Below are 24,476 nucleotides of genomic sequence, written 5' to 3' on the forward strand. Positions count from 1 at the left end.
ACGTTAAAAAAATTAAGAAGAGAGAGAAATAGAGGGAGAAGCAGAAGAGAATGAAAAAAAAGAAAAAGTAAAAAAGTAAAAAATTACTCAAAACGAAAAAAATATGGGGATTGATTGTAAATTAACCTAAAATTTTTGTTTGAAATGATGATTTAACGTGTTACGTCAGCTTACTATTACACCGTTAACGACAATTAATGTCTCAGTGACTAAAATGTTAGAATGCGATAACGTAAGTAACTTAAATGTAATCTGAGGTAAATAAAAATGACATTTTTATAGTTTATCTCATAAAAAAATGGTTATTATTAAGTGGATTATCATTTTATAGAAAGTGTTTAGTTTGCATTTTTTATATGATATAAATCACGAATAGTAATCTTAAATACTTCTATTTCCACTCAAGTCAAGCTCACATATTTATTTTTTATTTAAATATACTAAAACATTAATAATTCAATTTTATAGTTTTCATTATTTTCATAATTAAATTAAATAATTTTATTTATTTTATAATTAATAATTTATTACAAAATCTTTGATTTATTTCAATAAAATTGTTTTCTACCTACCTATATAAAAAAACATTTTTTTGTCTAAAATATATTCTTTGAATATACATTATAACTACCATTTTTGAAAGCTAGTAAATAACTAATAAAACAATAAAATGGTACCTTTTTGCCATGAACTGTGTAAGAACTAAATAAGAAAAAGGGAATAAAAGAAATTTAATAAAATTTCAAAAAAGAAAAGAAAAAAGGACCAATAACGGTAATTTTATCCAAATTCAGGGCCTAATCCAAATCTTCTTTTTTTTTGGTTTTTTCCTTCTTCTTCTTCTCTTCAGTTGAGTTGTTTTTTTCAGGTCCCTTGAGTAACGCCTGTATTTCAATTCAACCAGCACCAAGCCGCTTTGTTTCTACTTTCTATTTTTATTTTAATTTCCCAATAATAAATTAATTAAAATATATTTTCAAAAATATTATTTAAACCTTCTTCATCAGATCCGAATCGTTTTTTTTCTTTTAATTTTTGATAAAACCCAAAGTAAAATAGGAAAAAAAAAACCAGAAGCTCAGTTGTTTGTAAAACAGTTTTGTATTTTTTTTTGGTTGAAAGCTTTGTTTCTGAACAACCTTAATCTTTCTGTAAGAACTTTTTTTATTTTCCTAAATATTATCGCTGTGGTTTTTTTGCTATTTCTATGTTGTTCAGTTTTTTAACTGACGCTAGTTCCCTTGCAGTTGTTCTGTTTCTTTTAACGAAGTTTTAAACGTTTTGATTCACTGTTTTTCATTCTCCGTTCATTTTATACGGTGTTACGATCTTCTTTTCGAAAAATTTCAATGCAAGTTTAGCGAAGAAATTAGTTTGAATTTCTACGAGAAAAAAAAGTTACTTTTCTTGTCCAAAAAAATGATGTTATCGGCGTCGCCGACGAGTATAGTGAAAAGTTCGCTAGAAGAGATGTTAGAGTCTCTACGACGGCAAGATGAGGACGAGAAGCCTAAAGACTTGCCACCGGCTTTACCGTCTCGGCCAACATCCAAGGCTAGACTTCCCTCGGCTCGCCGCTCCCTTCCGACGAACTTCAGAGTCGATTCTAACGGCGAAAGCGGTGGAATTTCAACTGAAGTGGAACGGAAAGAGGAAGGTAAAAGGAAGGAAGAAGAGTTGGGAGTGAAGAGACATGTTTTTGGGAGCAGAAAGATGAGGAAATTTGTGAATGTGGATTCGCCCTATAATTTGGAGGCAGTTGAAGGGAAGAAAGGGGAAGATAGGGTTTCGGATGCTAAAGTTGAGGTGAACGATAATATTGGGCATTTTATTAAAAAAGTAAGTGTTAAAGTTGATTTTTTTTTTCAATTGCTTTGTTCTATAAGCTTGTTATCCGTGTTTTAATACCATTTAGGAGGGCATTTAATAATTCCTGGGGAAATTTGAAGAAAATTTTTGTTTTGTTTAACATTGATCCTTGTTTTAATACCATTTAGGAGGCATCTAATTAGAAGCTGGAGGGGAAAATATGTGATCTTTTATGAAATGAGAACCTGCAGATTAGTTTAGCCTCCTTTTTTTCTTTTAATATTTAAGTAAATCATTTTAATAGTTTTCTTCAACAATTAGTAAATACTAATGTGTGTCAAAGAAGTATTTTTCTTAATGAAATTGTAACAAGGAATGCTTTTGATGAAATGGGTTTGGGGGTGCTATGCTACAAATTGAGTACAATAACTTAATGGAGTCTTACTTTATAATTATAAAAATATGGTTTCATGACAACGAATTTGCAATGTTAGAAAATAGGCAGTATGGTTCATTTTTTATACTGCACTAGGGTTTATAACCCGGGATGTGTGTGATTGTCGAACATACTAGGAGGTTGGTTTCAGTTTTATGTAAATGCGATTTTTCCATACAGACAATGATATAAATTGTTGTTCAAAGGTTGTAAAGAGTGTGTTCGCTTCAAAAAAAAAAAAAGGTCTATACAAAATTTCGACTAGCACTTAATTTTTCTTTTGTTGAAACATAAGTAATGGGAAGCATGTGCTTGAACATTCATCTTCTGTGAAAATGATTACTAGTTTAGGTAAATGTATTCAATTTAAATAAATTGTATTTACTATGAGAGGATTGGTTACAGAAACTTCGTGTTTGGTGCCGGCTATCAAATGGGCTGTGGGGATCTGGAACTATACAATCTGCATCAGGAGAAGAATCATTTGTCTCCCTTTCCAATGGAAAGGTAAGTTCGGATCAGTCATGGTTTTTAAAAGATTGGATAATTAGTATTAAGTATTCATTTTAGCATGTTTTTATTTCGATTTACATTGTATTGTTGGTATAGGTTGTAAAAGTCTCAACCAATGAGCTCTTACCTGCAAACCCAGAAATTTTGGAGGGTGTGAATGATCTCATACAGCTTAGTTATTTGAATGAGCCATCAGTTCTTCAGAATCTTAAGTACAGATATTCTCGTGATATGATATATGTAAGCAGGATATAACCCTTACTTATGCACTTACTAAAGAGGATTATCTCTGCTTTCGAGCTTCATTTATACTCTTTTTTTTTCTTTATGTAGAGTAAAGCAGGTCTAGTTTTGATTGCAGTCAACCCGTACAAAGATGTCCAAATTTATGGGGAAGAGTTTGTCACGAGTTATAGGCAGAAGGCTACTGACATCCCTCATGTTTTTGCTACAGCTGACACTGCTTATAATGAGATGATGAATGGTGAATGAAGCCATTCTTTCCTTTTCTTTCTGAAGTTAGCATAAACAAGTGATAGTTTGTTTGTGTTGTTGTAATAACATGTTTCTGATTCTCTATCAATTGCCTGTTTTTAAAATTTTGCAGATCAAGTAAGTCAGTCTATAATCATAAGGTCAGTTGGAAATTTAATATTTGTTGTAATATGAGTACTGTAGCTTTTAAGCACAGATTTTTGTTTATGAACCGCAGAATCACATGAATAAATTTATCTTGCAGTGGGGAAAGTGGAGCTGGGAAAACTGAGACAGCAAAAATGGCAATGCGGTACCTAGCTGTCCTTGGAGGTGGCAATGGCAGGATAGGACGTAAAATCCTTGAGACACATTGCATACTTGAAGCATTCGGGAATGCAAAGACATCCAAGAATGACAATTCTAGCCGATTTGTGAGTTCCTTTTTCCTTCCTCTCTTTTACTATAAATTATTCTCATGGCTAAAAGAATCCTTGCTGATTGTATGTACCCTAGTGGACCAATTTCTACTTTGGTTTGTGTTTTTCACATTTGCTATAGCTCAGTAAAGTACTTCTTTATTACTCTGTTATGGTGCAGGGCAAGCTTACTGAAATTCATTTTACTGAAATGGGGAAGATATCTGGTGCCGAAATTCAAACTTGTAAGCATGTTGAATTTGAAAATTGCTATCATAACTTTGTAGTAATAAAATAACATAGATTAATCCTGGCCACTGACTTGATTTTTGTGCTAATGTTGATTCATCAACTAATAATCGTGGATAGTTCTTCTGGAAAAGGTGAGTTCCTGACCCAGTTACACTTTATATTGGATTTTATCTCTGTTATCATGTATGGTATCTGATGTGGATGTTTTTTATGTCACCTTTGAGCAGTCGAGAGTAGTTCAGTTGGCTGCTGGTGAACGGTCTTACCATATCTTTTATCAACTTTGTGCTGGTGCTCCACCAACTCTAAGAGGTACTATTTCATTTTACAGCATTTCATGGTCTAGTTCAGAAAAGTTTGGGCTCTGGGAAATATTTTTATGATCCTTGGAATCATGTCTTTGCAGAGAAACTGAATCTTAAAATGGCCAGTGAGTACAACTATCTTATCCAGAGTGACAGCTTGGTGATTAATGGTGTTGATGATGCTAAGAAATTCCTGAAGCTTGTGGTAATTTGAAAGGCTGGATTTAATGTCACCATAATAGTGTAGGCATTTGTTTACCATTTAATTTGTCACATGTCTTTTAAGCAATAGTTTCCCCATTTCTGCAGGAAGCCTTAGACATTGTTCAAATGTGCAAAGAAGAGCAAGAGCAAGCATTTGCAATGATTGCTGCAGTGCTGTGGCTGGGAAATATATCATTTCAATCAATTGGCAATGAACATTACGTAGAGGCATCAGCTGATGAAGGTAATAATATTTGTGCACAGAGAGAGAGAAACTGGATTCCTTCTTTGTTTTAGCATCTTTCGGTTAACTGGATTTGCTTGCGCCTTACATGAAACAATGAATATAATGCCTGGTAGTTAGCCCTTTGTTTTGCTTGCTAGTATAAGTGAGATCTTTTTCTTTTCCCCTTGTTTCAGCTTTAACCAGTGCTGCCAGGCTGATGGGTTGTACACCCAATGAACTGAATCAAGCTTTATCTACCCATAGAGTCCAAGCTGGCAAAGATAGTTTTGCTAAGAAATTGACATTGCAACAGGTTCGTTCAGTTTTTATTAGCAAAAGTATTCTTCTTCAATTCTCCCATCATAAGTCACATTCTATATTAGCTGTGGTGCACACATTGATGACACGATAATGTTCTTTTTGTAATATAGGCGATTGACTCGAGAGATGCATTGGCAAAATTCATCTATGCTAGCTTGTTTGACTGGCTTGTGGAACAAATCAACAAGTCACTTGGAGTTCATAAAAAATACATAGGCAGGTCCATAAGCATCCTTGACATTTATGGGTTTGAATCATTTAAGGTGAGTAGTTTATAATTGGCTGTTTAGATATTATAATTGTGTAGAAAGTTTGTTCAACTAATAATATTTCTTTTCTGATTTTCAGAAAAATAGCTTTGAACAATTTTGTATAAATTATGCAAATGAGAGGCTGCAACAACACTTCAACCGGCATCTATTTAAGCTTGAGCAAGAGGTAAGCAACTCAAATCTTAAGCTGGGTTTCCATTACTCTGCCCTTATTTTACTTGGCTTACAGATTGATTTTTAGTAGTCAAATTTCTATATGATCTGCTTCCCACTATCAAGAGTCTCTTCCTTTTTTGTATTTCAGGAGTATGGGTTGGATGGGATTGATTGGACCAAAGTTGATTTTGGAGACAACCAAGAGTGCTTGGACTTATTTGAGAAGGTAACTTGGTTGAATAGTTTCTTTGTCAGCAAAGCTCATTTGAAATCCATTGGAAGGACTCTTTTCAATATATATTGCGCGGCATGTGGTTCTTGTGTATTCTGTGGTTTTCCTTCTATTTAGAAATTGAGCTTGGTTTTATTGAAGTATGTTATCTTAGCTTCGGTGCTGATGCAGGCTGAAGTTTTTATTTCCTTGTCATATCTCGTTTCATTTCAAAGCAAAATGTTCCAGGTTAATCTGTTATTCTTCTTTTTAATTGTTTATTTTGCAGAAACCATTGGGGATATTTTCTTTGTTGGATGAGGAATCAAATTTCCCCAATTCAACTGATTTTACCCTTGCTAATAAGTTGAAGCAGCATCTGCATTCTAGTTCTTACTTCAAAGGAGATAGAGGCAGGGCCTTTGGTGTACGGCATTTTGCGGGAGAGGTCAGTCACTGGTCTTTCGAGGACAGTTAGAAATTCATTTTAAGATTTCCTTTCATTCAATTTCAAAGGAAACATAATCAAACCCTGAGTTGCAATTAAGAAAGTCTAATTTTTGGAAATGTTGAATTTGTTTACAAGTAGGTTCAAAGGTATTGCGTACTAGTAAAATTGTAATGCAAGAAGCATGCATGAAATTACTGATTTTTGGACTTCTGCCAGGTACTATATGATACTAATGGATTTTTGGAAAAGAACCGAGATTCTCTGAACTCTGAGTTAGTCCAACTTCTATCATCCTGTAATAGCCAGTTGCCACGATTGTTTGCCAGAAAAAGAATTAATCGATCTCTGAAACCAACAATTTCATCGGACACTCCAAAGCAAAGTGTTGGTACAAATTTTAAGGTAAAATTGCTTGCTTAATTGTTTTGATCCAACTATATCTGGTGTTGTCATGTAGTTCAAACTGATTGATAAAACTACAAAGATTTTTATGGTCTCCATTCTAATGGAGAAGGTTTTTTAACATTAATCTTCATCATAAAGCATTTGTACATTTGCCAATCCTTTGAATGTAATATATTATTGAGTGTTTTTGGTTCTTGTGTCTTTTTCTTGGGTATTTGACATGAATTTCCCTTTGAAATCTTTTACATTACTTTGGCAATGCCGGAGTATCTAATATAGTAGTATGAATATTGGTGTTTACTGCACAATGGCATGCTTTGTAGATGTTTAGGTTTTTTCTTCTGTACTCGCAGGGCCAACTCTTCAAACTAATGCACCAGTTGGAGAATACAAAACCTCACTTTATTCGCTGCATAAAACCAAACTGCAAGCAGCTTCCTGACACGTATGAAGAGGAGCTCGTCTTGCAGCAGCTTAGATATTGTGGAATTTTGGAGGTTGTTAAAATCTCAAGAGCAGGATATCCCACTCGAATGACACACCTGGAGTTTGCAGAAAGGTATCAGCTAATACCTTCTGTAGTTTATGGCTTGTTTTAATTAATTTTTTTTTAAAAGTATTCTCTCTTCAGCATACTTCTCATATATTCATGCATTTCATAGGTATGGGTTCCTCCTGTTGGAGACCAATGCTTCTCAAGATCCATTAAGTATTTCAGTTGCTGTTCTGAAGCAATTTAATGTCCTCCCCGACATGTATCGGGTTGGCTATACAAAACTGTATCTTCGAACTGGGCAGGTAAGTTCTATACTCCTGTTTTTCATGTTTCTTTTAATTTTTGTGCTGTGATTTCCAATATTGGTGCGTCTTTCCCCAAAGACTTCCAGTACCTATATGACACTATAGATGATTGGAAGAGCCAACCAACACAACTCTTGATCCATGTAAGATGGTTCCACTTGAACTGGGAGAAATGACTCCTCTTTATGGCTAAAAATCATGTTAGCCAAATTGGTCACAGACCTTTTTCAAGTGAAGCACAAATAACCAGATTGATATATAAATGTAAATGGATCATTGTGTGGCAAATAAAAACCTGAAATATCTCTTGATGCTCAGAGTTTGACATTAGAGTTGAAATACTGAAATTTGGAACATAGAGATGCCATGCCAACTTATTTCATTCTGTTCATGATTAAATTACATAACAATTTCTTTGATGCTGTTATTGTCTGACTGTGGCCGGCATACAGATTGGTGCTTTGGAGGATAGAAGAAAACAGGTGTTGCAAGGAGTAATTCAGGTTCAGAAATACTTCCGTGGTCACCGAGCTCGTCGCCTTTTCCATGAGCTCAACAAAGGAGCAAAAACCATACAATCATGTATTAACTTCTCCCAATCAACACTCCTTTCCAATAAAACTTTTTTTTTTCGTATTGAGGGTTTCGTTGCTTCTTTTATATTTTTCTTGTCTTTTTTGGTCATAATTAAGCATGGCTTCATACACTTAAGCTTTCTGCAGGATATTTTAGACTTCAGTCTTTAAGAACCAGCACCCTTTTTACACTTCAGAGGCTTGAAGTATAGATTTATTTATGTTTGTGGCACTAGTCCTTTTCTAGATTATAGGCACCCAACTTGGATTTTTTATTTATTTTCAATGGATTGACGGATATTTCCTTTGTGATGCAGTTGTTTGTGGTGAAAATATCCGAAGGAAGTATGCTATTGAGGCAAATAGGTGCTCATCGTTTGCTTCTCATTTACTTGATGAGCAGTTGGCGTCAGTCATATATTTACAATCCGGTAAAATCTTTGTCTGCTAGTTAAATTTGTGGCTTTCAGGTGTCTACAATTTTCTTATCATTATCTTGTTTTTCACCATTGCAGTAATCCGCGGGTGGTTGGCCCGCAGAGATTTCAATAACATGCCTAATTTGAAACAGTTGAACCGTGAAAGTGTAAAATCTAGACGAAAGGTGGGTAGGAAGATTTCTGAAGCAAAGGTATTCGCTACACTTGATACGGTAACATTCTAAGAGTACTCCTTTTTCAAGGAAGTTTTCTAAATCATTTTTATTCTCTTAGTTGCATGCTTCTGAGCATGTTTTACTTTCTCAATGGTCTGTAGTCTGTTGGATAGCTCTGACAATTTTTGCTTGACCAGGACATGCCACATGAGCAACAAATTCAAGTTGTACCTTCCGTAATGGCAGAACTTCAGAGAAAGGTTCTCAAGGCAGAAGCAATCTTGGGGCAAAAAGAACAGGAAAATGCCACTTTACGTGAGCAACTACAACAGTATGAAGCAAGGTGGTTGGAGTACGAGGCAAAGATGAAATCAATGGAGGATATGTGGCAAAAGCAAATGGCGTCGCTACAGGTGAGTTTTATGTTTATACATAAATATAAAAACATGTTTGCATTAAGGTGATTGTTGTTGACCAACACAAAAGGTCTTGATAATTGTTGGAAGTAACTGAAAAACCATTATGATCCTGATGGTTGCAGCTATTAACTTAGAATAAATGCATGTTTAATAATTTAATAACTTGATATCTACTGATTGTGATTGCATTTATTGCAGACAAGTCTTGCTACAGCCAGAAAGAGTCTTGCTGCTGACAGTAATGCTGGTCAGCGAAGAGGTGATGTGGTATCACCTCGGTACTATGATTCTGAAGATAATGTGTCCATGGGATCTCGAACTCCTGTTGGGAATATGCCTGATGTTGTTGGGGGTAGAGAGAATGGATCTTTGAATGCAGTGGGCAATCTGCTAAAGGAATTTGAACAGCGCAGACAAACCTTTGATGACGATGCAAAATCCTTGGCTGAAATCAGAATGGCACAGCCAACTTCTAACGTGAATACTGATGATGAATTTCGGAGATTAAAACGCAGGTTCGAGACATGGAAGAAAGAGTACAAGTTGCGATTGAAGGAAACCAAGGCAAGACTACATAAGCGTGGATATGAGTCAGACAAAACTCGAAGAAAATGGTGGGAGAAGCTAGGTTCAAGATCCTGATTGAATCCCAGTTTGAAATGATCATCTCCGTTGATTGGAGAATTGTTGCCAAAATTACCTGTATCAGTTCTCGGGTACGGTTAGTTAACATTTATGGCAACGAACATAAATGTTTCTGGCAGTCCATGGACAGGGAGAGAGACATTGTATTTGTATATCTCACCAATTTTTGCTACTTGTTGGGAGGAATTATCATGTGCATAGACAAATAGGGATTCCTCGCGTTGATACTGCTCTCTTCTTCGAGTAGTTTGGTTTAGTTTATGTATATTCTGTTGTCAAGTTATGTAAGATCCGACTTTCTAGTTTCTTGTATACAAACGAAATGATAATTGTTCATATGTTTTTTCCCTAAATTATTGTCATGTAATCTGCAATTTCATTGTGTGCTATATCTCTCATCTTTGTCAAGCATTTGACAGAATTAAAATTTGGTTAATCATTCTCATATGAATGGAAATCCCAGCCATCACGAAACCCTACACCGAACTTGATCATGAATTTCATTGACTTCTTAGTGATACAGGTTTAAAATTTCAGAGTGATGCGAAATCTACAGGTACATAGAGGATAGATACAAGCAAATAATGGAACAAGTTCGATCCAGGGCTGTTAATTTACGATCCAGGCACAAACTTGGTAGCATAGACCCAAGCATTGTTGGCAACAGGGTTGTCAAGGTGGTCCAAGAGATTTTCCAGTGGACCTTTGCCTGTGACAATGGCTTGAACGAAGAAACCAAACATAGAGAACATGGCTAGCCTGCCATTCTTGATTTCCTTAACCTTAAGTTCAGCAAATGTGACAGGGTCATCAGCAAGACCAAGAGGGTCAAAGTATTGGCCACCAGGGTAAAGGTCATTGCCTTCCCCGACTCCGGGGAGACCATTGATGCGGAATCCTTCGACTAGTCCCATGAGGACAACCTGGAACCCGAGGACAGCGAGAATGCTTTGAGCATGAACAAGGTTGGGGTTGCCTAGGTAGTCCAAGCCACCTTCTGAGAAAATTTGAGCTCCTGCCTTGAACCATACTGGTTCCTTGAAGTCAACTCTAAGCCATTTCTCAAGGACTTCTGGGGTGATGCAGCCTAGTGCTCCCAGCATTGCCCATCTTCCATGGATTACCTATAAAACAAGGAAAAATGACATTGGATCTAGCTTTAAAGGAGGCAAACAGTTTCAATTGCTAAGAAGGTTTACCTCAAGAGCCCTGTTCCTAGCAAAGGCCTCAGGGTCAGCTGACAAACCGGCAGTGTCCCATCCGTAGTCACCAGGGAACTCGCCGTTCAAGTAGGATGGAATCTGAGCTGAAAAGGGTCCCAAGTACTTCACTCTGTCTGGTCCATACCACAGTTCATTTCCCTACACATTACATTACATTACACACCAAATGCTTAGGAAAAGATAAAAGAAAAAAAAACCTTACCATTGTGTATTTGGCAGTGCCCACGGAGACATCTCTGAGAGGGTTAGCATTTCTGTTTTGGCCAAGAAATGGGGTTGGCCTAAGGACGGTTCCTGAGCTAAGCATTGAAGCCATTGCCTTTCAGAGTTAGAAGGGGGCAACCCTTTTTAAAAAAAATATATATATTCAGTTGATTTTAGCTGGATAGGAAAATGCAGAGAAAAGGAAGTGAATGTTTTATATACAAATATGTAGAGCCGAAGAAAGAAAGAAGAGAAAGAATGGGTTGGTAATGAAAATGAGATCAGCCAATTAAAACGCTGCAAAGGATTTGAAGTATCTCCAACTTTTATCCTTATATCCACATATATTATCTTCTTTTTCTTATTAGTCCACCCCTCCCCCAAATAATAAACGAAGCGAAACATGGTTATGGTTTGGGCTTGGGCTTCTGCATATAGGAAAGGAAAATTTAAAATTTATGCGGTGAGCGTGGATCGAACACGCGACCTTCAGATCTTCAGTCTGACGCTCTCCCAACTGAGCTATCCCCGCGAGTTGATTATTTTCATGTGGATAACTTATTTCAATACAAAAGCAACCAACCTTTCTTAAATAAAGTTATTTTACTGAATTAGCAAACGCCAATACAGCCATTGCTTGTTACATTTGGACATTCTTAAACTTTAAACAAAATTTATACTCTGCTAATGCTAAACTTTTTCCAATATATAGACTTTGCATGAGGAAAAAATAAAAATCGACCAGCATTCATTATGTGCAAAAACAACCACAGATCATTTACTGCCTACCATTTACAAATCTCATCTGTACCTATTTCTCCCTTGAAAATCATTCACGTCTCTGGGTTGCTGCTGGATTTTTGTTGCTTTTCAATATATCATCATAATCATCTAGGTTGGTGTTAAGATGCTCAAAGGTTGGGGAAGCGTGATGAGACTTTTATCTTCTCAAGGCACCATAACTTTTTGTTACCTAAGAAACATGAAGGAAGAGGTTCAGACTTCGGTTGGCGAGTCCAACAACACGGTGAAGTTACGAGTGGAAATATTTGTAATTTAGAAGTAGAAACTGCCGAAAGTGACACTGCCAAAAACAAAGAATAGAAGAACAATCACTAACCCGAGGTTGAGGCTTGTTAAATCTCCTTATAATCTCTTCAGCATCGTCTTCTTCATCATCATCATGCTTGTTCATGAGCACTTTGTGAACTAAAGAGTCTTCAGATTTCCTTCCTCCCTTAGATGTAGACCCTCTACCTCTTCCCCTAGGACCTGCTCTCTTGCGCCCTTTACCCTGAACAATTTCATCCTTTTCCTTCAATATATACAGAGCATTTGTTCAGATTGTATTTACATCATTCTTGAAACTGTGATTTCTGTGTACAGTCGCATAGAGAAGCAATAGAGTGGCAACATAGGATTGAAATTGACTGGGAGGTATTTCATACCAAATTGTTGTCAACCTCGTTTATCCCATGTTCTTCACTTGAAGCAGAGTTAACGTTTTCCTCGTCATCAGCAATACTTTGGACTGCAGCTGATGCGGAAACTGATGCAGACCTGCATTAGGAAAATCACCCATGAAATTTATCCAGTGATGACAAATTTCCATACTTTTAAGGAATTAAAAACTAAAACTTTAGTGGAATAGAGAATATGAATACTTCAAATAACAATTAATATAGTTGTGGTAAACTCAGTAGTTTCATTTTCAAGTAGCAGCAACATTGGCAGCCCCAGTATTACAAAGCAAAAAGGATTCAAGCAATAAAAGAAGAGCGTTTGCAGTTAGAAAAGGTTGAATTTTCCTACAATTGATATCGGATTGTACCCGATACTTATTTCTCTAGTCATAAATCAAATTACTTGTCAACAAGTTAAATCGAAGTGTCACCTCTGAGAATGGCGAAACCCCAACGTAGCATCAAGAGTTGTCTGGTTTAAGCCGCTAGAACCTCTGCCTCTGCCTCTGCCTCTGCCTCTGCCTCTACCCCTTCCTCTAGTAGAAGTTTTACCTTTAACAAGTTCTGAAGCATCCCCAGATGATCGAGAAGCGGTCAGTAGCCCTTTCCGGCCTCCATTGGCGGAGCTTAGTATCTGTGCTGTATCTTCATCATCACTAAAGGAGGCTGCACTTCCTATTCCTTTATCATTTTTACTGCAGACATTCTATAATATTGAAGAGCCAATAGTTTAGATGCAAAGAATGTTATATAAGAAAACATAATCAACATTTAAACAAATAGAAAGTGGAACATATGGAATCTTTGTAAGATTACCTCAAAGGATTGCACCCTGGAGGTGAACTGAAGGGTATCCTTAGGGTGTGAGGACCTTTCCTGAACACGTTCCTGCAAAATTAATAGATGAATTGAAGGTATAGTGTACTATTTCCATCCATTGAAGGCACTCAGTAAAGAATGATTGACTAAGGAACATTTTTGCTGTTGGGAATATAGCATTAAAAGTTTGCAGTAATATTTATATCAATCAACTTGAAATTCTTGCCTCCAAGCGTTCCCCAACTTTAAGAACTAAATCTTCTTCACATTTCAAAGCACCTGAATCCTTTCCAATTTTGTTCTGTCAATAAAAAGAGTGAAGAAAACAGGAAAAAGATTAAATAAGAAAGTGTCAAACTAATACGAGCAATTGAGCGAACCATAAGATTCTATCATAATATATTACCCAAAAGGACTTTATAACAGGAAGCTTCAATCGACATAAAATAAAACAAGAATTGAAAGCTAAAAGTTAAAACAACACGAAGCCTTTAACCAAAATGCAAGGTTGACTATATGGATCAGATAAAGCCATTTAGCTCTATTTAGGACCATATCTGCAGTTAAATCAGTAAAAGTAAGGTCCTTTATAGTACTTTCTGCCATGTCATCTTTGGTCTTCCCCTCCTCATTCTAACATTATAGTTTACACTGTTTTAACTACATATTTCTAACCTATAAAATACTTACAGGAGTTTCTTCGAGATTGTATTGCACACGGTTATAGAAAGCCAATTTTTCATCCTTATTAACAAAATTGTGCAGTGCGACATCCAAGTCATTGACCGGAAGGATCTCCATTTTCTGCAAAATGGACATGAAAAGGATGGGGCTAAAGGTGAAAAAACTTCATTATAAATATTTGATCCCAGCATGAGAGTCCCCATTTAGTCCAGTAACTGAAAGAAAACAGGAATCTGATACAATTTTCATGTCCAGAAGCACTCGATCAATGCTTAGTTATCATGCAAAATTTTGTTTTGCATTGAAAATACAGTATTTGCAAAAAAAAATCACTTTCTGTGAGAACAATGTTTTAAAATCATTACACAAATTGTGTAGTACCCTCCGGACTACACTAAAATAAGAATTAAGTGACATATGTAAAATAATCAAGACGAGAAGGAAACAGTGAATGCTGATACCAAATTGTTTTCAGCGACTAATGCTTCTATATTCTGTTGATTCAGTTCTTCTGGACGAAGTCTTTCAGAATCATCAATTTTGGCTACAATCATAAAGACAGTTAAATTAAACTTTTGTTAAACCATGTTTCTAGAAGCTAACATCAAGCAGATAAAATTAAGAAAATAAAGGAGCTTCGACAATCCAGATGCTGCTATTATGTTTATAGTAAAATATTGCTCCAAATAGCATCTATTATGCAATAGCTTTCAAAGTGAAAATAAACTTCCAAGCCAACAGCTGTTTCAGTATATACTTGTGAGTTCTGCCCCATGAGCCTCGTAATAGAATATTTCACTGGCCACCTATTCTTATCTTTTCTTTTCCTAAAAAAATTTAGGGGTTTATGCGATTGATTTCAGCAGGCAGAAGCTTATTTATCTTTGCAAATAAAGCAACCAATGTTGCATGTTGTACAAATTCTTGTTTGCGACTCTCTCCCCCCCCCCCCAAACACAAAAAAAGAAAAAGAAAAAGAAAAAAGAATTTCCTTTTCTTTTTTATTTTTTAAAAAGGTATGGCTGAGAAGTAAACGGTTAAATTTTCTGGAACCAGTCAGAGTTGAGTGCATTATGAAGTCTGGATGATTAAATTACCTTCTTTCTGACTCCTTTTAGAAGTCTTTGAAAATATAAGAATATCTTGGGGGTTTGCAACCTGGATTCATTGAATCTAGTTATTTAGCGTCTGAATGAGAAAAAAAAAATACATATAACCCATTCCTCATACAGTATGAACAATAGCCTTAAGATACCTTCCCAACATACTTCTGTCCAAACCTTTGAGGATTTATTGTCATGAATCCAGAGTAATCCACCTATAATGTCAAATGGAATATTGAAATAGTTATCTCCAGATGCTAGAGACACTCTCCTGGGAAATGAATGACTTACATTCTCAAGATAAGAATAGAGTAAAATTTTTTCAAAAAAAAAAAAAAATTGCACACCAGATCAGTACAGAAATTTTCAAATGATAAAGCTACTTGGTAAAGAAAGATTAAATTCATGAAAGAGAAAAAGACAAAATAAAAGGTCTCATTAAAAGCGAAGGCAAGGATGCTTTACATCCAACATACTAGATGGATGATTTCAGACAAAAGGTTTAACAAGATGTGTAAGCAATTTCCAAAAGACAACATGCTAGCAACAAAGATCCATGTTGAAAACTTTCCCAATGTAGTAGAAAAATGAAAACAAAAACGGGAGTCACCACCAATCCTTTTTTGATAAGGTGTGATCGGATCACCTTGAAAAGTGGTTGTTTTTAATAAACGATTTAATTTTATTAAAACAACGATTTTGGTCTACGAAATTCAGAAAAATGGGTTCGGGAGTCGGTTACGCACGAGTAAGGATTAGCACCCTCGATACGCCCAAAATTGGTACCTAATTGATCACTTAATGTCTTAATGTCGAAAATTGAGAACTTTGAAGAATTTTAAAAATACGATCATTGTATTAAAACGTTGAAAATTTTCAAGAAAAAAGGCATATTTTACGTTATTCGAGAAAGAGAATCATATCCAGTAAGTTAGGACACAATGTCTCGAATTCCCGATACGCGGACGAAAAATGCTTATTTAAAAGATATTTAACTATCTTGGATTAAAAAAAGGGATCACGACCAGTAAGTTAGGACACGATCCTTTTTTAATTTCCGATATTGTTTAAAACTTGAGTTTGAAAAAAAACGTGTAATAAAGTTTAAAAGAATATTCAATTGTTTAAATCAAATTAAGAAATCGCAACCTAATACGTTAGGGCACAATTTCTCAAAATATTAAACATTGAATATTGCATTTATTTTAAAAATCTTCATCTCGAGGAATCAACGTGTCACATCCAATGCATTAGGACACGACGTATTGAATTCTCAATAATGAGCTTTTTATTTATGTTTTTTATAAAAGAGTAATCTTGATTATTTTGATTCAACAAAGAAAGTCGGAACCCAATACGTTAGGACTCGATTCTCTCGAAGATCCAAAATACCGAATATTACTTATACTTTTAAAATTTCTTTTTGAAATCTAAATAAAAATGGGTGTAATGGAATAACAATGATAATGATGTAAGTAAACTAATACAATAAAAAACAAAAGATAAATAAACAAGAAATCACATATATATAAATAAAATCAATCACGTATGCACCATAACAAGAAATAAACAAATAAAAATTCTAAAGCATAACAAATAATAATAACAGATATGTAAATAAATAAATAAATAAATGAAGAAAATAAATAAAAGATATAAATATAAGGATTATAAAATATAAAAATATAAAATATAGGTACGTACGTTATAAAAATGTGTGTATGTACATAAATTTATAAAAATATGAAAAAAAATGTATATGTGTATATGTATTTGTATTTACAAAGGTTAAAATATGTACATATATATTATAAGAAAGGTATACATAAATATTGCAAAATATAAGAATATATGCATATAGATGAAAAGATATATACATATGTGGAAAATAAAATAAAATGAAATGACATAATATATATAAACAACATACGTATTTTAATATATATAAAAACATATATATATGCATATAAAATTGAGTAGGGATATTAAATAAGTTAAAATATATATATACGTATATGTATATAAAAACAATTGTATAATAATAATATATTAAAACAAATATATTTAAAAATTTCATAAGTGAATATAAGAAAACATAATACTAACAATAGTATTAATAAATATAATAATAAAAATAGTAAAGATAATAATGATAATAATAATAACTAAATAATAATAAAAAAAATGCTAAAATATGGACTGAATCGAAATAAAAACGAAAGTATTGGGCGAAATCGAAATAAGAAAAGGCAAAAGGGACTAAATCGTATAGCGCGCTAAAAGAAGGGGGACCAAAATGATAAATACCCCAAAGCCCCAAAACGCTGCGCTTAGATGAGGACTAAACTGAATCAAAAATAAAACTTTATGGCCAAATTGCAAATATGCGAAAAACTTCCATGAAAGCGCTACAAAATCAAAGGGACTATTTGCGCAAATATTCCAACTGAAGAAAACACGCAGATCCTCCCCCTGGGTCGGGTCACCGCGCGGGTCAGAGACCAAAACGACGCCGTTTTTTAGGGCATTTAAACCCATTTTTTGCTTCACAAAAATATTTCAGCCATTTTTTTTAAAAAAAAACTAAAAGGGAAACCCCTTTTCTCTCAAAGAAGTCCGGTCATGTGGGGTTCCTGATGCGCCACCGCTAGGCTCGCCGCACCGCCACTGCTCCGACTGCCGACGAAGCGCCAAATCGGCGCGGCAAACCCCGTCCCGGTGAGCACCTCTCCTTTTTTATTTATTATATTGTATATACGCAAATAGATAAACAAAAAAAATAAAATAAAATAGGAAAACGATTAAACTATCAAGAGAAAACCGAATACAAAGACACTAGAAATCACCTTTGAAATTTAATTTTTATTTCTTTGCTAATCTCTTTTTTGATACATAAGATTGCTAACCCAAAGAAGAAGCAAAAAAGGGTACATATTCGGCTTTTTATAGCCGATTTTTGGCTACTGTTTTTGTTGTTTGTCTTCTTTTTTCTTTGTTTTGTTGTTTCTTTGCAGGTGACGGCGCAAGTGGTGGTGGTGACGTGACCGTGGTGGTGACGACGTGACGTTGGCGGCGGCGGCAGGCCAAAAGGCAATAGGCGCGGCGCCTAGGGTTTCAAAAACTGAAACCCTAGGCAGATTTTTTTTAAGGGAATTGGGCTTTAGGTTATTGGGCCATGGGTGTTGGGTTTGTAAAGGACTTTGGGGTTTGGGCTGGTAGCTGGTGGGTTTAGTTTGGGAATTGTTTTTGGGCAGGTTCTGTAATGGGCTAGGCTAGTTGGGTTTATTTTTAGGTCTGTTATTGGGCTAAAATTTTGAGTTGTTGGGCCCCGGGCTAAATTTGGCTTTGTACAGGTAGCATGGGAGTTTTCAAGTGAAATCCTTAATACCAGTCACCACATCACCACCACACACTTCTGTCAATAAAACTTCAAAAGAAAAATATATTATTTTTTATTTTAAAAAAGGCATTTTGATGTAAAGATTTGAAAAAAAAAGAAGAAGGCAGGAGGGAGAAAAAGAGGACAGAGGTGGTTTAAAAGACAAATGCATGAAAGAAATAATGACTGAAGATAAAACTAAGGAAGAAAAGGATTTGCTAGCCTTAGTTGGGTTAGAGATCTATAGCAGTCTTTCTTTGATTTCCTTTGAAAATGACATAGAAACATAAGAATGCAGGGGAAAGGTGCAGGCTGCTATACCTCTAAAAAGTGAAACATGTATGCAATAATCAGCTTTCATAGTAGCATTAGCATTGTTAACAAAGCAGAGGCCGAAATCACCTTAACTCGGACTAATGGAAGCTTGGGCTCTGATCCATTGACAGCCTTCCTATTAGACCACTGACCTAAAACGGAATTTTAATTATTACGATAAAGGCAATAAAGGATTTTGTTCTCACCATAAATGCTTAAAAGATTTAATCGTTAGACTTCTCTATTAGATAAAGTCTAAAATTATCTCATGCAAGAAAGAGACTTGCCACTTTGTCCAAATGTTCAAGAATTGAATTTTGATCATTGGGATCAATGTCAGGTTCATCCTTCAACACAACCTAAATCATGAACATTGAATAAGACAAAAGAATTCTTCTCAATTTATTGCCTTATATAAATAGTTTCAAAAGTATTTAACAATGATACTGCTTTACCTCTATATATGCAAAAGGTCTCACTGCTGTCAAAGGTATTTTGGTTGGACGATATTGATTGCCCTAAACAATAGCAACAAACCATGGTGTGAAAATATATATAAGAAACCAATACTGCTTGATTAAATGACAAATCCAATCTTTCAGGTGTAGAACCTTAATTTCTAAAAGAAGCACATGCTTTGGCTTTGATTCTCCATCAATCAGTGATGTTGCAACTGAGGAACCTGGCTGAGTAATGTGAAATCCCATCCCTGGCACTTCCTATGAAGTTAAAATCGACCTTCAATCTTTTACATCCTCAAAGGGATAAAAAATAATACATTGGAAAGATTTTACAAATCCACCTGAGGGTCAATAAGACATTCATGTTCGTGTCCCCAAACTATGAAATCAAGGAAGCGTGGTAAGAAGCGCTCATTTATTGCATTTTTAGCGTTCATTTTCACTCTGCAGGCCACGTGAGTTGAAGGTTTTAATATGTACACATGTAGTTTTGCACTATAATGTCTTCTTTTTCCACTTTTAGTTTAGGTCATGTATGAAATAACTCAATCACGAAGCAGAACACTTTGAGCATGATACACACTAATAAGGACATGCAACATCCACACACAACCTGTTCTGATGAAGTACCAGAATGGTGAACCAATCAGACACTTCGCATCCTTCTTGAGGTTCAGGTCGCGTCCATTGCACAGCTTGAGGTGTCTGAGAAACCAAATATAAACCACATAACAGATATTTTAAATGAATATCCGGGAAGTCAGAAACTAATGAGCAGTAATAAAAGTTCAATCTAAACTTATAAAGGCACCTGAAACATTCTATTGAGCCGCTCATCTCTAATATTCCCAAGACCATAAAGGGCTACAGCAGTTGAACCCTTCAATTCAAAAAGAGACCTAAGTTTCCCAACAAATGTGCAATTACCCTTCTAATTCATGTTAACGAAATCACTAGCAGACCTTCCTGATAAGAATAGGGTAGAGAGTAATCTGGCCAACACCCGAACCCGCAGGAACCATTTTCCCAAAATAGTTGACAATGTTACATACTGAAAGAATATCAATAGCAGAAAGGTTGTCCTGTCACCAATAAACAGTTGAGAACGGAATGCTCATAGAAATATTAAGAACAGTGGACTTGTGCACTCTATAAAGCATGATTATCTAACAAATCAAGAAAGGGAGTAAACAGCTGAAAAGTTTTCTCTACAATTATTCAGTCCCGCATATACAGATAGGCATGCCATTGGTGAATGGTGATGAATGGGACTTTATAACACTAACTTAGGATGGGACCCCAAAATTGGAACAAAAAATATTGAGCAACCATGATTTATCTCTAAAATGAAAAAAAAAACATAAGAAAAAGGGGAGGGGGGAGCATGTTTCCATAAGTTCCATACCACTCCAGCTGGATCGTCATGGTTCCCATGAATACTAAACACTGGCAAACCAACATTGAAGTGAGGATCTTCATAATTCACATGCCCAAATCTGTAAAGAGAGAAATGGTAGTAACAAGCTAAATGTGATCATAATCTTTGAAACTTGTCAAGCAACAAATAGAAAGAGCATATTTGCATATTAACAATTGGAGCACATATACATCCAGAATATAAGTTATAAACTTAGTTTAATTACATTAACTACATTAATCAAGCTGAGACAAAAAGAATGAAGGAAAATACAATTCGGACATTAAATCAGCAACACATAACACTGAGAAAGAGTGAAAACCATTACGTATTTGGAAAATTCACAGTCTGGTCGCTAACAACTTGGAACTGGACCGGTTGATCATTAAGGCAATGCCGACGAAGAATCTCAATGGCCTTAACTAAAGTTGACCTCGACGGCTTATTTTTATGGAAAAGATCTCCACCAAGGAGTAAAATGTCCACCTGATACCAAATACAAATCAGTGCATACTAACACTACAAAAACATGAAGTTCACTATAAATTAACACAGAAATTCCGAGGTCTTTTTTTCAGGTGAAAATCATATCGAATATAAAAAATTCCTTGGAATATAACAATGTGGAGATTTCAAAGAAAAAAAAAAGAATCACCTGTTTTTCCTCTGCTATTGAACATATTTCATCAAATGCTTGAAAAGAATCATGCCGTCGTATTTCGTCTTTCTCCATATAATCTAAATGACAATCCGTCGCTACAAGTATTCGAAGCGTGTTGCTAACATCCTGTCTGAAAATTTCTTTTCTTTATTACATCATATCCAAACTAAAATAAAATAAAATGGATAAATTTTACCTTCTAGAATCGTTCATAGTAATAGATTTCGCTCTAAATTGAAAACCTGAAAAACAGATGGAAAAATAATGTCAAGAAACTGTAAAGTATTTTTCTATAATATAATACCTGAAGCACTATAATCTGCAGCAAGTAAATCAAACAAAAATGAATTAAGAAAATGAGAGATATATTAGCTACCAAATAAGTTTCGACTCTTGTGAAGTTGAGAAAAGTGGAAGAAACGGCGGGGAATTTCAAAGGGGAGGGAGAAAATAAGGCTAAATTTTGGAGAGATTAAACGGGTCGGGTTTGTATTATCCAGTTAAGTTTGGTCCATTTTGATTCAAATGGGTTTCGATCGTCTTGGTCCATTATTTAAGCTCGAAGTTGGGAACTTTCTACAGCCCATGTTATTACCTTATAAAGTCTTTCTTTGGTAATTGGCATTGAAAATCTAAATAAGTTTCTATATTTTTTTTTTGAGTTTTAGTTCAATTGGTGTAGACATTGTTGTCAATACAGGAGGATATAGGTTTGAGTGCGTTGAAACGCATTATCTTTTGATCTATGGGTAGGAAGGGGTTATTGATAATTTTAGGTATTTTGACAAAAAAATACAAACATAATATTTTTTTGACAAAATAATGGTCTGACAATTACTTGGTTTAGTTAAAAAAATGTAAAAACTAACCGCTTTATTTTATACTTTAACCGATTAACTTGCTACTGATAAAAAAATACAAAATTGAATAGTTGGGTGATAATTTTTATAACTTTTTTATAGTTGAGTGACAAAATAAAAACATAGTTAGGTAATTACTAATGTAGTTTATCCTAAAATTTAAAATGTGTTTGATGAACTAAAAAATTAAGCACTGAATTTATATTATAAAACTATTTGATATATTAGTAAAAATTAATCATTGAATATAATTATTTTGTTTAATAATAATAAGCTTTAATTTTTGAAAATTCATTATTTCTGTTGAGTGAGGTCAACTATTTCAGATAAGTCTTCGAAGTCTCGTTCGACAAGCAATCAATGTTGCCCTCAACAATCAAATGTATTGTCACTGTGTCGGGGTTTTATCCTCCGACCTTCACGGAGAGTCATGTGCGCAGTATGATTCACAGAGGGAATACTTAGATTGATGAAGATCAATACCTACAAAGTTCAAAATTAATGTTAATATTAAGCATATGGATAATTATGAAAATATCTAAATGCGTTGTAAAACCATATTATAAGAAAATTGAATTTATTTATAATAAGGGTATAATGATGAATTTATCCCTAAACGTTTACATTTTCTATCAATTTGGCTTTTATTAAATTTTTAGTTAAATTTAGTCATTAACCTTTCAGAAAAAGAGTCAAATTCATTATTTTAATGGAAATGATGACTAAAACATTAATTTTTAACATTGTTGGCTTGGCAACTCACATGGTAGTCCATGTACAATTAATGTTAACGTAACATCATTTTTCTTATCTTTAACGTCAACAAATAATTCAAAACTTTAAAACTTTAAAAATTAAAATTAAAATTAAAAACATATATATATAAAGTTCATTAACACCATGTTTGGGTATGATCCTACTAATTTGAGCTATTTATGGTTTTTTTATGTGTTAGGGATTAAATTGAAAGCAAAAGAAAATTTATAGGAAAAAAGAATGAATTTAAAGACAAAATGGGAAAACATGCGAAATAGAGAAAAAGTGGTGTCGAAAGTACAAAGTACGAAAGACTTAAGGTAAAAATTCAAAGAAGAGATTTATAAACAGAAGACTCTATTTAAATTTGAATTTTATTAGGATTATTGTTAAGATTATTAGTTAGATTTAATTTCAACTTTTATCTTTATTTATCTTTTAGAATTTAAGTAGGAACAAACTAGATTTTTTTAAGTACTATAAATAGGGGATGGAGTGATACAAATTGGCACTCATCTTTTCTGTAAAAGCTTCCTCTTCTAAAAAGCTCTAGCTTTTTGTTCTTTTTATTTTTCAAAAAAATTTCATTTTATTAAACTTATTTCTTTTTTCCAAAAAGCATGAGCCACTAAACTCATCTAACCAAAAGTTTTCGAGATTCCCCAAAAAGGGTTCATAAGGCTTAGAATCCGCACTTAGCTTTCTCAACGAGTATTCATCATTTCTCTGCACTACAGGATTGGCGCTTCCGTTCATATCCCTTCAAAAGTGATCTTTTCATCTTGTGCAAAGGCGGCCGCTTTGTATGTTTTGCGAAGGTTGCACAGTCGGTTCGTTAGCTTATTGCGTCAGTGGTTGTCGAGCCCAATAGACAAAGTGGTGTGGCATTCGCCATTGAGAAGTGATGATCTAGTGTAAGACAATCCCACAAAAGTGACAATTCGCTAGAGTCAAGTTCCCCTATATCGTAAGTCTAAATTCTAAGTGGAGCTGATGATCGTAGGCGTCCTCTTCCACTATAATTGGCTTATTCTGTCATGAGAAGGACCATCTAAAAGCCTAGGATTGAACCAAAGGAGGATCGAGATAACCGAAGGCTGGAATCTCTCAATCCAAGAATCTCTTTTCTCGACTCTGTTTATTTTTACAAATTCGATTTCAATTTACACAATCTCAATTCATCTATACTTTTAATTCTGTTTTTATTTTTATTTTTTTCAAGTACGCCATTTTTCTTGGGCACGATTGTGCCTGAGATTTCGATGAACAAAAGGTTGTGCAAATCCAGTCCCTGAGAATTTGATTCTACTTCCCTTTTACTATTCTTTTCGTTATTTTATAGGGATAAGATATTTTTGGTGCTCTCAATGACGCACCAAATTTTGGCGTCGTTGTTGGGGATTGGCAACATACTAATCTTGTTTCTTTCTTTCTTATGACCAGATCTGCTCCGAGAATTCTTGCATTTGATTCAGAAATAGAGAAGTAAGGACTCAAAGTAACCCACCGCTAGAGATAGAAGTAGACGACGAAGTTGAGTCTAGGGTTAACGAAAACCCTACTTAAACACTAGAAAACGAAAGAGTAGGAGTCGATCCACCAGAAGAAGTGCTTAACGCGAGGGTTAACGAAAACCTGAATC

General features: G+C 34.7%; 3 protein-coding genes and 1 non-coding gene across 6 annotated transcripts; 1 reads left to right on the top strand and 3 right to left on the bottom strand.

Annotated features, from left to right (window-relative positions):
• The first annotated feature begins 853 nt into the window (after positions 1-853).
• LOC121213803 (myosin-2) lies at positions 854-9,842 on the top strand. Of its 3 annotated transcripts, none has more exons than XM_041086930.1 (24): positions 854-1,839; positions 2,651-2,752; positions 2,855-2,998; positions 3,092-3,242; positions 3,366-3,393; positions 3,498-3,666; positions 3,833-3,896; positions 4,021-4,034; positions 4,131-4,215; positions 4,310-4,413; positions 4,518-4,656; positions 4,833-4,951; positions 5,070-5,222; positions 5,308-5,397; positions 5,536-5,613; positions 5,888-6,046; positions 6,266-6,451; positions 6,808-7,013; positions 7,117-7,252; positions 7,708-7,837; positions 8,148-8,261; positions 8,346-8,482; positions 8,623-8,838; positions 9,043-9,842. In XM_041086930.1, the coding sequence occupies exons 1-24, from the start codon at positions 1,420-1,422 to the stop codon at positions 9,484-9,486; spliced, it is 3,588 nt and encodes a 1,195-aa protein (XP_040942864.1). In that variant the 5' UTR covers positions 854-1,419; the 3' UTR covers positions 9,487-9,842. The 3 variants fall into 3 exon arrangements, with proteins under 3 accessions (XP_040942864.1, XP_040942865.1, XP_040942866.1); XM_041086931.1 differs by having other exon boundaries at positions 8,346-8,461; XM_041086932.1 differs by having other exon boundaries at positions 1,700-1,843.
• Positions 9,843-9,966: 124 nt separating this feature from the next.
• LOC107917723 (chlorophyll a-b binding protein 13, chloroplastic) lies at positions 9,967-11,274 on the bottom strand. The gene is made up of 3 exons (XM_016847010.2): positions 10,915-11,274; positions 10,689-10,850; positions 9,967-10,613 (listed from the first exon to the last, which is right to left on the bottom strand). The coding sequence occupies exons 1-3, from the start codon at positions 11,026-11,028 to the stop codon at positions 10,104-10,106; spliced, it is 786 nt and encodes a 261-aa protein (XP_016702499.1). The 5' UTR covers positions 11,029-11,274; the 3' UTR covers positions 9,967-10,103.
• Positions 11,275-11,375: 101 nt separating this feature from the next.
• Positions 11,376-11,448, bottom strand: TRNAF-GAA (transfer RNA phenylalanine (anticodon GAA)). Its single transcript has one exon. It is a non-coding gene; the product is annotated as a tRNA-Phe (tRNA).
• A 58-nt stretch (positions 11,449-11,506) lies between these two features.
• On the bottom strand, positions 11,507-21,556 carry LOC107917195 (double-strand break repair protein MRE11). The gene is made up of 22 exons (XM_041086933.1): positions 21,415-21,556; positions 21,213-21,348; positions 20,886-21,043; positions 20,546-20,636; positions 20,103-20,222; positions 19,952-20,020; positions 19,754-19,845; positions 19,482-19,584; positions 19,291-19,398; positions 19,135-19,197; positions 18,963-19,038; positions 18,767-18,831; positions 15,138-15,200; positions 14,980-15,040; positions 14,344-14,426; positions 13,889-14,002; positions 13,425-13,499; positions 13,196-13,267; positions 12,811-13,085; positions 12,365-12,476; positions 12,037-12,231; positions 11,507-11,889 (listed from the first exon to the last, which is right to left on the bottom strand). Exons 1-22 carry the CDS (start codon positions 21,429-21,431, stop codon positions 11,857-11,859), a joined length of 2,181 nt encoding a protein of 726 aa, XP_040942867.1. The 5' UTR covers positions 21,432-21,556; the 3' UTR covers positions 11,507-11,856.
• Positions 21,557-24,476: the final 2,920 nt, after the last annotated feature.

Source organism: Gossypium hirsutum, chromosome D01 (genome assembly GCF_007990345.1).
Source record: "Gossypium hirsutum isolate 1008001.06 chromosome D01, Gossypium_hirsutum_v2.1, whole genome shotgun sequence".
Classification (NCBI taxonomy): Eukaryota; Viridiplantae; Streptophyta; class Magnoliopsida; order Malvales; family Malvaceae; genus Gossypium; species Gossypium hirsutum.

Coding starts and splice junctions, on each gene's coding strand:
- LOC107917723 (XM_016847010.2), bottom strand. CDS start 11,028: ATGGCTTCAATGCTTAGCTCAGGAACCGTCCTTAGGCCAACCCCATTT. Junction 10,851..10,914: donor GCACTGCCAAATACACAATG/GTAAGGTTTTTT, acceptor TGTAATGTGTAG/GGAAATGAACTGTGGTATGG. Junction 10,614..10,688: donor CTAGGAACAGGGCTCTTGAG/GTAAACCTTCTT, acceptor CTTGTTTTATAG/GTAATCCATGGAAGATGGGC.
- LOC107917195 (XM_041086933.1), bottom strand. Junction 19,198..19,290: donor TGCTTCTTTTAGAAATTAAG/GTTCTACACCTG, acceptor GCTATTGTTTAG/GGCAATCAATATCGTCCAAC. Junction 15,201..18,766: donor TTCCATTAGTCCGAGTTAAG/GTGATTTCGGCC, acceptor TTGACATTATAG/GTGGATTACTCTGGATTCAT.
- LOC121213803 (XM_041086930.1), top strand. CDS start 1,420: ATGATGTTATCGGCGTCGCCGACGAGTATAGTGAAAAGTTCGCTAGAA. Junction 1,840..2,650: donor TTGGGCATTTTATTAAAAAA/GTAAGTGTTAAA, acceptor GATTGGTTACAG/AAACTTCGTGTTTGGTGCCG. Junction 4,657..4,832: donor AGAGGCATCAGCTGATGAAG/GTAATAATATTT, acceptor CCCTTGTTTCAG/CTTTAACCAGTGCTGCCAGG.